This window comes from Pristis pectinata, chromosome 10 (assembly GCF_009764475.1).
Source record: "Pristis pectinata isolate sPriPec2 chromosome 10, sPriPec2.1.pri, whole genome shotgun sequence".
Taxonomy (NCBI): Eukaryota; Metazoa; Chordata; class Chondrichthyes; order Rhinopristiformes; family Pristidae; genus Pristis; species Pristis pectinata.
This window is the reverse complement of record NC_067414.1, coordinates 28,998,875-29,012,189: the sequence shown is the minus strand read 5'-3', so window position 1 is coordinate 29,012,189 and position 13,315 is coordinate 28,998,875. Positions and strand designations below refer to the sequence as shown.

General features: G+C 40.0%; 1 protein-coding gene across 1 annotated transcript in view; it reads left to right on the top strand.

The window, feature by feature from the left end:
• rngtt (RNA guanylyltransferase and 5'-phosphatase) overlaps nucleotides 1-13,315 on the top strand; it is a 240,263-nt gene that overhangs the window by 18,110 nt on the left and 208,838 nt on the right. Inside the window, exon 4 of the mRNA XM_052025136.1 lies at nucleotides 10,838-10,926. Coding sequence (XP_051881096.1) covers nucleotides 10,838-10,926 — 89 coding nt within the window. The remainder of the gene's footprint in view (nucleotides 1-10,837; nucleotides 10,927-13,315) is intronic.

Genomic DNA, 13,315 nt, shown 5'->3' with positions numbered 1-13,315 from the left:
TTGTGTCCTGAGAGCTGAATAGCCAATTAGTGTCATGTGTAAGATTGGTGAGCATTGTGAAGATGCTAAATTTTTTCCAATAACTAAACTTTAATTTGGACAAAGTGGTGGATGCCTGGAATGTGCTGCCAGGGGTGATGGTGGAGGTGGATACAATAAAGGCATCTAAGAGGCTCTAGGATAGGCACATGAATATGTAGGGAATGGAGGGATATGGATCATGTGCAGGCAAAATGGATTAGGCGTCATTAGCTTAATTAGTTTGGCACAACATCATGAGCTGAAGGGCTGTACTGTTCTATGAAACTTTAGGATCTATAAATGCTAAAAATAATTTCAAGCAAATTATACTGTCAAACATACAACTTGTAGTTTTGTAATACCCAACATTTTAAATTATTTTTTCCTCATTATTTTGCAGCAGTCTGAATGGAAGCTAGGCTGTTAATAAATTCTAGCATTAATATTTTTTCTATGACAAATATATGAATATAGAACATAAAATGTAGAACAGTACAGGAACAGGTCCTTCAGCCCATGATGTTGTGCCGAACTAATTAAACTAGTAATTAAACGCCTATCTAAACTAATCCCATCTGCCAGCACAAGGTCCATATCCCTCCATACTTGTGCCTCTCGAAGAGCCTCTTAAACATCTGTATCTTATTTATATTGATTGGCACCTCCTTAGTGCAAAAGGTTTAGATGGGGCAGAATTTGTTAGGTATGTCCAGGAAGGATTCCTCACACAGTATGTAGATAGGCCGACTAGAGCAGAGGCCATTATGGATCTAGTATTAGGTGATCAACCTGGTCAGGTGACAGACCTCTTGGTGGGTGAGCATTTCGAAGGTAGATAGTGACCACCACTCCCTGACCTTTAGCATGGACAAGGATCGGAGCAGACAATGTGGGAAAGTTTTTAATTGGGGGAAGGCTAATTACGACAGTATTCGGCAGGAACTTGGAAGTGTAAATTGGGAACAGATACTCTCGCGGAAATTCACAGCAGAAGTGTGGATGCTGTTTAGGGAACACTTGCATGGGGTTCTGGATAGGTTTGTCCCACTGAGACAAGGAAAGGATGTTAGGATGAAGGAACCATAGTTGACGAGAGAGGTGAAACATTTAGTCAAGAGGAAGAAGGAAGCATACTTAAGATTTAGGAAGCAAAATTCAGGCAGGGCTCTTGAGAATTGTAAGGTAGCCAGGAATGAGCTTAAGAAGGGACTTAGGAGAGCTGGGAGAGGATGTGAGAAGGCCTTGGCGAGTCGAAGCAACGAAAACCCCAAGTGTTCTACACATACATGAAGAACAGGAGGATCACTAGAGTGAAGGTAGGACCGCTCGGGGATAAAGGGGGAAATGTACCAGGAGTGGTACCAGAAGATTGGAGGATGGCAAATGTTTCCTTGTTCAAGAAAGGCAATAGGGATAATTCTGGGAATTATAGACTAGTGAGTCTTACATCAGTGGCGGGCAAGCTATTGGAGAGGATTCTTAGGGACAGGATTTACGAGCATTTGGTGAAGCATCGTCTTATTAGTGATGGTCAGCAAGGCTTTGTGAGGGGCAGGTTGTATGTCATGAACCTGATTGAGTTTTTTGAGGAGGTGAGAAAACAAACTGATGAAGGTAGAGCAGTGGAAGTGGTGTATCTGAACTTTAGTAAGGCATTTGACAAGGTTCCCCGTGGTAGGCTCATCCAGAAGGTCATGAGGCATGGGATCCATGGAGACTTGTCTCCATGGATTTGGAATTGGCTTGCCCACAGAAGGCAGAGGGTGGTAGTAGATGGAGAGTATTCTGCCTGGAGGTCGGTGACTAGTGGTGTTCCGCAGGGATCTGTTCTGGGAGCCCTGCTCTTGTGATTTTTATAAATGACTTGGATGAGGAAGTGGAGGGATGGGTTAGTAAGTTTGCAGATGACATGAAAGTTGGAGGTGTTGTGGATACCATAGAAGGTTGTTGTAGGTTACAACGGGATATAGACAGGATGCAGAGTTGAGTGGAGAAGTGGCAGATGAAGTTCAATCTGGACAAGTGTGAAGTGATACACTTTGGAAGAATGAACTTGAAAGTGGAGTAGGAGTACAAGGTTAATGGCAGGATCCTTAGCAGTGTGGAGGAAGAGGGGGATCTTGGGGTCCAAGTCCATAGATCCTTTAAAGTTGCTGTGCAAGTTGATAGGGTGGTTAAGAAGGTGTATGGTGTGCTGGTCTTCGTTAGTTGAGGGATTGAGTTCAAGAGCAACGAGGTAATGTTGCAGCTCTATAAAACTCTGGTCAGACCACACTTGGAGTATTGTGTTCAGTTCTGGTCACCTCATTATAGGAAGGATGTGGAAGCTTTAGAGAAGGTGCAGAGGAGATTTACCAGGATGCTGCCTGGATTGGAGATCATGTCTTATGAGGATAGGTTGAGTGAGCTAGGGATTTTCTCTTTGGAATGACACAGGATGAGAGGCGACTTGATAGAGGTATATAAGATTATGAGGGGCATAGATAGAGTGGACAGCCAACACCTTTTCCTCAGGGTGACAATGGCCAATACCAGAGGATATCAGTTTGTCAGAGAAGGAAAGGTTAGGGAGAGAGCAGGCACGGTAGTGCAACGGTTAGTGTAACGCTATTACAGTGCCAGCAACCCGGGTTCAACTCTGGCCTCTGTTTGTACGTTCTCCCTGTGTCTGTGTGGGTTTCCTCTGGGTGCTCCAGTTTCCTCCCACATTCCAAAGATGTACGGTTTAGGAAGTTGTGGGCCTGCTATGTTGGTGCCGGAAGCGTGGTGACACTTGTGGGCTGCCCCCAGAACACACTATGTAAAAGATACATTTCGCTGTGTGTTTTGATGTGTAATGTGATTAATAAAGATATCTTAGTTGTCAGAGGTAGGTTTTTTTTTTTACAGAGAGGTAGATGCCTGGAAAGCACTGCTTGGGGTGGTGGTAGAGGCTGATGCTATAGGGAAATTTAAAAGACTCTTAGATAGGTACGAAAGATATCTATCTTGCCTTGGGTAAGAAAAATGAAGAGTTATAGGCTGTGTAGGAGGGGAGAGTTAGATTGATCATGGAATAAATGTTTGCATAGGTTGGCACAACATCGTGGGCTGAAGGTCCCGTACTGTGCTATACTGTTCTATTTGCCTCCTCTACCACACCTGGCAGTGCATTCCAGGCACCTGTCACTCTGTAGAAAAAATAAACTTGCCCTGCACATCTCCTTTGAACTTGCCTCCTCTCACCTTAAATGCATGCCCTCCAGTATTACACATTTTGAGCCTGGGAAGAAGGTACCGGTTGTATGCCTCTTATAATCTTAAACTTCTCTCAGGTCTCCCCTCAGCCTCTGTCACTCCAGAGAAAACAACCCAGTTTGTCCAACTTCTCCTTATAGCACGTACCATCTAATCCAGGCAGCATCCTGGTGAACCTCTTCTGCACCCTCTCCAAAGCATCCACATTCTTCCTATAATGGGGTGACTAGAATTGAATGCAATACTCCAGATGCAGCCAAACCAGGGTTTTATAAAACTGTATCATAACTACCTAACTCTTAAACTCAGTGCCTGGACTAATAAAGACAAGTATGCCATACGCCTTCTTTACCCCCCTGTTAATCTATGCAGCCACTTTCAGGGAACAATGGACTTGGACCCCAAAATCTGTACATCAACACTGTTAAGGGTCTTGCGATTAACTGTGTACTGTCCTTTTGCATTTGATCTCCCAAAGTGGAACACCTCACCCTTACCTGGATTAAACTCCATCTGCCATTTCTCTGCCCATATCTGCAAATGATCTAAATCCCACTGTATCCTTTGGCAATCTTCTACGCTTTCCACAACACCACCAATCTTTGCAAACTTACTAACTCAACCATCTACAATTTCATCCAAGTTATTTATATATCTATATGTTATCACAAACAGCAGAGGTCCCAGTATGGATCCCTGCAGAATACCACTAGTCACGGACGTCCAGCCAGAATAAGTCCCATCAACCACTACCCTCTGTCTTCTATGGGCAAGTGAATTCTGAATCCAAATTGCCATGTCGCTGTGGATCATATGCATCTTAATATCTGGTTATATATAGTTAAGACAATATTTTTCATATGAGTAGCATTCTGAAGTGATTCACTTTGTCAATATGGTACTTCGTCTCCATTTTCCCCCACCTCCTCCCCAAAACATGCACCGCTAATACTTGGTATCTAATTTGTTGTTGCAGTACCTAAATCCTGCTGCTGGGTGGAGCTAAATATCTTTGCATTTTTGTATTGCTGTTATCACTGAAAGCTGTAATGTCAAAAGTTAAAACTAGAGTGTTGTTCTTTAATGGAATTTTGAGTAAAGAAGTGGGGTAACAAGTCCAATGAATTGAATGTGACAAATATTGAATGTATTGAGAAAAATGAAAGTTAATTTGAGAAAGAAACTAGTTTAATGGCATTTAGTCAGTTAATGGAAACAAGTCTTTCCAATTTCCTGGTTCAATGATTTAGAAGACAGCTTGAGCAGTGGTTTATGCACAGCATTCTTGCATCAGTAAGCAAGAAGAATACTTTTGAAACCCGAGGCATTATTCCTACAAACTGATGGAAACTCTGCATTAAGAGCTACTTTGTATTTATGTAATAACACTTGACCTTGGAGCATTTCTATGTTTCGAGTGGGAGGAAAAAGTTGGGTGAGGATTATTGGGAGGCGGGTGGGAGATATTGCAAATGATTCTAAAGGTAGAGAGAGGAGAGATGTACAGTTGAGTGAACTTGTGAATATATGATGCAAGAGTGTGAGGAATGTAATTTCAGTGCATTGCAAATGGAGCGAGTGGAGGTGGCTTCCCTGATTGTATTCTGGACAAGTTGGTGTTCATTTAAGATTTGAAGTTCCGAGTCAAACAAGATGATCTGATTGCTTCTCACCTCATTCAGCTTAAGTGTTGAGCTGGTAATGCAGAGTTGACATGGAGAAATATGCACTAAAGCTACAGAGGATGCCATTTATGATTTTGATTGGGACAGTCTTCAGCAGCAGAGTGGAAGATTGGGCAAGGAGTTTTTGGAGAAATAGCTGAAGATTTGGGATGTGATTAAAATATACTTCAAGTAGAAGCATTTGAGGGGGAAACCAGAAATGAATGGAGGTAGATAAGGAGGGGTTAAGAATTTGTGCTCTGTGTCTTGATAAGTTCACTAAAACAAATTTGTATTTAAAATACTTTCTTTTTCAATCTTTTTATTAGTTTTTCAAATTAATACAGGTTAATATATAACATCAATGTTTGTACATGTCATACAAAGAGATCAGGAGAACAATCATGGCATAGATAATAAAGAACAATAAAATATCAAAAAAAATCTGTAGATCCAATGATCTCTTAGTAAATGAATATAATATAAAAGAAAGGAGAGGAAAAGATTTATTATATATATAAAAAAGAGAAAAATTATAAACAATATATCAAACTAAACTAAACAGAAAAATTTCAAAAAAAAAGAAAAAGACTGGACTGAAATTTCTCAGTAGAAACAGAGCAATATTATGTCGTCAACTCTGTTCCTCTAAATTGGAAAGTTATTGAAAGGGGATCTATATCATGTGAAAATATTTGAATAAATGGACTCCAAATATCTTCAAATTTAAGCGAAGGATCAACAATACCACTCCTAATTTTTTCCAAGTTTAAACATGATGTAGTTTGAGAGAACCATTGAAAAGTAGTAGGGGGTATTATTGGATCCTTCCATTTAAGCAAAATGGATCGTTTGGCCATTAATGTAACAAAGGCAATCATATGGTTAGCGGAAGCAGATAGAGGGCCAGAATCTATCCTTGGTAATCCAAAAATTGCAGTGATAAGGTGAGGTTGTAAATCAATCTTCAATACATTTGAAATAATGTTAAAAATGTCTTTCCAATATTTTTCCAAAAGAGGAAAGGACCAAAATGTGTGTCAAAGAAGCCGCATTCGATTTACATCTGTCATGTATAGGATTTATATGGTGATTTAAAAACAAGCCAGCTTATCTTTTGACGCATGGGTCCTGTGAACTACCTTAAACTGTATCAAAGAATGTTTGGCACACATTGAAGATGTATTAACTAAATGAAGAATTTTCTTCCATGTCTCTGTAGGTAAAGATCTGGAGTTCGTTTTCATTCTTAATTTTGTCCCAGTGATTCTGGACGTATTTTCATGATTGAATCATAGATTATTGCTATCAAGCCCTTCTGATAAGGATTAAGACCTAAAATTTTTTCCGTAATTTCAGTTTTGTAAGGTGTCGGAAAAGAGCGTATAATAGCTTTTAAAAAAATTTCTAATCTGCAAATATCGAAAAAGTGTGATCTAGGCAAATTGTATTTGTTAAACAATTGTTCAAAAGATGAAAAACAGTCATCAATGAATAAATCACAAAAACATACTATTCCCTTTTCCATATGGAAAAAGCTGAGTCAACTCTGGATGGATGAAAGAAAAAATTAGATTGAATGAAAATGCTTTCTGAAAACATTATTTTACTTTGTTCCTATTTATATGAGATATAACAATTTATCAGAAGTAGCTGATCTAATTGTTGGCAGCATTACATAAATATAAATTAATTTCAAATTCCGTAACATTTTAGACTTGTTTGCTGACTGCTGATATTGAATCCACCTGAGAAATGATGAATTGGGGATCAGTTTTTACAAGACTGTGTGCCTGATTTCATTGATTGGCCTTAGAAATAGTGCCAATCTGAGGACCAGCCATTACATTTAAAAAAAAATTCTTGTATGAATATTTGTGCATATGAACACTGTTTCTTTAAAATGGAGTATTCCCTGATGTCTTAATTTAGTGTGTATTAACTAGCAGAATTTATATAAAAAACTGATAAGACAGTTGAGACTGGTATCTGTTTGGGAATAGCAATTACAGTACCTACTGAATAGGCTACTGAACTCTTCAGTGCCTCAAATAAACATTAGAGTTGGCAGAATCTGTTATTGTTGATTGAAATATTTTAATACCAATCAAAAGTTTGCGTTCCTCTGTCCCATTCATCCATGACCTGGGGTTACTGACTTAAACCAATTACATTGGCTTAAGCCAATGCCTCAGTTTTAAAATTCTCATTCTTGTTTTCAAATCCTTCCATTGCCTTATCCCTCCATATCTCTAGTCTCCTCCCCTCTACTAATACTGGTCTCTTGTGCATGCTTGCTTTTAACTGCTGTGCTGTTGTAATCAGTGTCAGGTGCTAAGATGTGAAATTCCCTCAGTACATCTGTCTCTTTACCTGGCTTGACAGTCCTTAACCTTTTTTGAGTATCTGCCTTTGTATCCCAGAAGTGACTTAGTTTTAACTTTTATTTGATGATGATTCTATTAAGTGCCTTGTGACATTTTCTTACATTAACTGCTAGGAATGCAATTTGTTTTCAGCCATCACCAAATCATATGATGCTGTAGTAACCTTTAATTGCCACCAGGTAGCGGTCTTCCCATTTCATTATAAATGACCAAGACCAAAATTGCTGGATCCAATAAAGTTTGTTATTAATACCGTAATCTTATTTTGCTCAAGCAGAACTTGTTGTCATCTTAGAGCAAAGAAAACAGCAAGTGCTAGAAATGTGAAATAAAAACAAAATGCTGGAATACTCAGCAGGTCAGGTAGCATTTGTGAAGAGTCATAGTCATGCAGCACAGAAACAGGCCTTTTGGCCCAACTCATCCATCCCAACCAAGATGCCCATCTAAGCTAGTCCCATTTGCCCCATATCCCTCCTTTCCTATCCATGTACCTGTCCAAATGTCTTAAATATTGTTATTGTACCTGCCTCAACCACTTCTTCTGGTTACTTGTTCCATATACGTACCGCCCTCTGTTTGGGGAAAAAAATTATCCCTGAGGTTCCTATTAAATCTTTCCCCTCTCACCTTAAACCTATTCCCTCTAGTTCTTGATTCCCCAACCCTGGGGGGGGGGGGAGGAAAAAAAATGGTGAAAGCACACTATCTACTCCCACTCATGGTTTTATGCACCTCTATAAGATCATTCCTTGGTCTCCTACACTTCGAGGAATGAAGTCCTAGTCTGCCCAGCCTCTGAAGAACCCAGTCCATTGAGTCCTGGCAACGTTCTCGTAAATCTTTACTGCACTCTTTCCAGCTTAACAACATCTTTCCTATACCAGGGTGACCAAAACTGAACGCAGTATTCCAAGTGTGACCTCACCAACGTCTTGTGCAACTGCAGCATAACATCCTAACTTCTGTACTCAATAGCCTGACTGACGAAGGCCAGCATGCCAAAAGCTACCATCATCACCATGTCTACCTGTGACTCCACTTTCAGGGAACTATGTACTTTACAGTATACTCCTAGGTTCCTCTGTTCTAAAATACTCCCCAAGTCCCTACCATTGACTATGAACATCCTACCCTGGTTTGACTTCCCAAAATGCAATACCTCACACTTAACTGAATTAAATTCCATTTGCAATTCCTTGGCCCACTTACCCAGGTGATTAAGATCCTGCTGCAATTCCTGATAACCTTCTTCACTGTCTGTGATATTACCTATTTAAGTGTCATTTGTAAACTTACTAACCATGCCTTGTACATTCTCATCCAAATCATTGATATAGATAACAAACAACACCAGGCCCAGCACTGACCCGTGAGGCACACCACTAGTCACAGGCCTCCACTCTGGAAAAACAACCTGCCATCATCACCCTTTGCTTCCAACCATCAAGCCACTTCTGTATCCAGTTAGCAAGCTCTCCCTCGATCCCATGCAATTTAGCATTAAAGAACAATCTACAATGTGGAATCTTATCAAAAATCCTAGGTGAAGTCCATATAGAGTACGTGTACTGCCCTGCCCTCATTGACCTTCTTGGTTACTTCTTCAAAAAACTAATAATCAAATTTGTGACACTTTGCGCATGCATCAAGCTGGCAGGGGTATTTGCAGACATTTTTAACCTCTCCTTGTTTCAATCTGTGGTTTCCACCTACTTTAAGACCACCACTATCATCCCACTACCTAAGAAAAACAAGGTAATGTGCCTTAATGACTACCACTATGAAGTATCACATGAAGTGCTTCAAGAGGCCGGTCATGGCACGCATAAACTCCACTCTCCCAGACAACCTTGGCCCACTGCAATTCGCCTATTGCCGAAACAGCTCTATGGCAGATGCCATCTCCCTGGCCCTACGCTCATATCTGGAGCATTTGGACTATAAAGACACCTTCATTAGACTTGTTCATTGACTACAGTTCTGTCTTCAATACTATAACTCCAAGAAAACTCCTAGACCCGGGACTCAACACCTCCCTTTGCAACTGGATCCTTGACTTCCTGACCAACAGACTGCAATCAGTGAGGATAGGCAGCACTACCTCTGCCATGATTATCCTCAACACTGGTGCCCCACAAGGCTGTGTCCTCGGCCTCCTACTCCACTTCCTATACACTCATGACTGCGTGTCCAGATTTTGCTCTAACTCCATCTACAAGTTTGCAGATGATGCCACTATAGTGGGCTATATGTCAAATAATGATGAGTCTGAGTATAGGAAAGAGATAGAGATCCTAGTGATTTGATAACAACCTTTCCCTCAATGTCAGCAAAACAAAAGAGCTGGTCATTGACTTCGGGAAGGGGGGCGGTGCACGTGCTCCTGTTTACGTCAATGATGCTGAGGTCAAGAGGGTTGAGAGCTTCAAGTTTCTAGGAGTGAACATCACCAATAGCCTGCCCTGGTCCAACCACGTTGATGCCATGTCCAAGAAAGCTCACCAGCACCTCTACTTCCTCAGGAGGCTAAAGAAATTTGGCATGTCCCCTTTGACCCTCATCAATTTTTATTGATGCACCACAGAACGCATCCTATCCGGATGTATCGTGGCTTCGTATGGCAACTGCTCTGCAAGAAACTGCAGTGAGTTGTGGACACAGCTCAGCATATCACGGACGTCAGCCTCCCCTTCATGGCCTCTGTCTACACTTCTTGCTGCCCCAGTAAAGCAGCCAGCATAATCAAAAACCCCCCCACCCTAGACATTCTCTCTTTTCCCCCTCCCATAGAGCAGAAGATAAAAAAGCACGTACCATCAGGCTCAAGGACAGCTTCTATCCCGCTGTTATAACACTATTGAATGGTTCCCCAGTACATTAAGATGGACTCTTGATCTCACAATCTACCTCGTTATGACCTTGCATCTTATTGTCTACCTGCACTGCACTTTCTCTGTAACCTGTAACACTTTGTTCTACACTCTGTTATTTTTTTTGCCTTGTACTAGTTGTCTTGAGTACTGTTCATACAGATCAATTCATCACAAGTTTTTCACTAAACCAATTTATCAAGCTGTTATCATCCCTAATCAACCTCCATCTTTCCAAACAGTTAATGTTTCAGGTTGATGACCTTCCATCAGTTCTGAAAATGTCATCAACCTGAAACATTACCTTTCTCTCCATCTCTGTAGATGCTGCCTGACCTGCATTTTGTTTTTTTTGACACATAAGCCTGCCTTGTTTCGTTGTTATGTTCAAATATTTGTACTTGAAAAATGGATTATTCCAATGAACTATAATGCACTTAAATACTCGTATATTGAGAAAGCTTTTGAATGCTTTTATGAGCTGACTAATGTGTAACTAAGATATTACCTTAATTTAGAAACTTAATAGATTAATTCTGGAAACCCTTAAACTTTTTAATAAAAATAAACAGTAGACTTGTGTTTGTGCAACTGTCAATATGTCAATGTAGGATTATGTGTAATTATGACTAGATTTTAATTTTGTTTCATTTAGACATGCTGAGTGTCCCACTGAAGAAATAACAAACATGTTCATTCGATTATGTGAGCATTTCATATTTCAGCACCCTATGGAATTAATAGGTACGTACTGAGGAAACAAATCTGGGTGTATTGTATTCTTTTGTTGAAATCTTCTTGCCTTTTGCCTTTTTGTTCTCTGTATTTGGAGGGGTAAATGCACACTCAAAGTGAGGTGCACATGAGCTGGGTGGAAGCAATTGGCCAGATAATTGTTCTGTGTAATCTATAGCTACTAAACAATTTGTTTTTTTTTATGGACTAAAGTATGGTTTAAAGATATTATGTAGTTTTCTTTTCAGAGACCTGGCTGCAACCTGATTATGATTGGAGCTAAATATTCCGATCTGTGGGTGCTTTAAAAAGGAGACAGAAGTTAGGAAAGGGGAGAGAGCTGCCATGCTGATTCTTTGATTGTTAAATGTTTTCTTGATTACTAATATTAAAGTTAAGGGAGAAGATGAAGTACTAGTATTGCAAGAGAACCTAAAAATGTTATGGCAAGGAAATAAGTAAATTTCTGAAACACCATTTTTCAAATTTCAGTTAGTGTCCTAGAATGTTCTTATTATGGTTGCTGAGTCTAAATTATGGAACTTGGTATCCAACAGCACTGTACCAGAAGGACAGCAGTGTTTCTAGGTAGTGGCTTTCTTCCTGGGCAATCAGGGATTGACAATAAATGCTGGTCTTGCCAGAAATATTCATGTCTTTAAATGAATAAAAAAAATTAGAGTGTGATTCCTTTATCTCTAATCAACCCATGTCACAAGGTTATTCCAATTAAAATGTATCAAGGTTTGGAAGTAGTGCTTCAGTTGTACAGAACCTTGATCGTAGGCTGTCTAAGCACCAAACATGAGAAAAGATGTAATGAAAGGTGGTACTGTGCCGATTCACTAGAATGATATCCAGGCTCGAGGGTGAACCTATAGGGGTTGGTTATATCTTCTTAAATTTAAAGTTTGTGGGATGACTTGGTTAAGCTGATTAATAGGTCACAAAGCTCATTCTTCTGCTGACAAAATCCAGGATGAGGGGTCAATGTTACCTAAAAATCAAAAATGTAGATGCTAGAAATCTGAAATAAAATCAGAAAATCCTAGAAACTCTCAGCAGATGAGGCAGCACCTGTGGGTTGGGCAAAGGGACTTTGACCTGAAATGTTAGCATTGTTTCTCTTTCTGCACATGTTGCCTGACTTGCTGATTTGTTTCCAGCACTTTGTTTTTGTTTCAGGCCATTATTACAACTAGGCTATTTTAGTGAAATCAGGAAACCCATTTGTACTTAACAGATAGTGGAAATTTTAGATTAGGTCTGTCCACTGGCTTTTAGAGAGCAATTTAAATTTTCAGAACAGACTGATAGATGAACAGAGATGGAACAAAGGTAGGTAACTTGAATTGATGTGCAGTTCTTATATGATTAAATTGAATACTACAGTTGGTTTGAGGAAATGAAGAACCTTCATCTTCTTCATACCAATTAACATTTTGTCAAAGTTACCCTGTAATCAAAGATGAATGGAGTTGTATGTAATAGCCCAAGTTAGTTTGCATCTTTGTTCTATTTTCTTTCATGTTACTAGATACCTCATTACTTGGTGTTTTCTCAGAGTTGCCACATGCGGTATTTTAAAATGCAGATTCAAAGTGCCTCCTCGTGTGCTGTTCCATGCAACAGTACCTCGAGTGCCACTATATTGTTCTTTCAGGTGCTTATTTTTGTGTGTAATGTAAATGACCAGATAATTGCTACATTGGTTTGAAAAAATTTAATTGGCCCATATATGAGGCACTGATGTTCTAAGATGGGGTGTCAATGTATGTATCACTTCTTTATTCACCTCATACCTTGTAATCAGGTTATAAGGAATTTATGTAATTATTTTGCATTTGCATCATGATATGATTAGATATCATCAGTTCCTCTGCTCGGAGTATTAGCCTAGATTTTCTGCTTAAAAGCCAGGAACATAGAACATAGAAGAATTACAGCACAATTCAGGCCCTTTGGCCCACAAAGCTGTGCCGAACATGTCCCTACCCTAGAAATTACTAGGCTTATCCATAGCCCTCTATTTCATTCAGCTCCATGTACCGATCTAACAGTCTCTTGAAGTACCCTAACGTATCAGCCTCCACCACAATTTCGGGCAGCCCATTCCACGCACTCACCACTCTGAGTAAAAAACTTACCCCTGACATCTCCTCTATATCTACTCCCCAGCACCTTAAACCTATGTCCTCTTGTGGCCATCATTTCAGCCCTGGGGAAAAGCCTCTGACTGTCTACCCTATCAATACCTCTCATCATCTTATACACCTCTATCAGGTCTCCCCTCATCCTCTGTCTCTCCAAGGAGAAAAGGCAGAGTTCCCTCAGCCTACTTTCATAAGGCATGCTCCGCATCCCAGGAAGCATCCTTGTAGATCTCCTCTGCACCTTC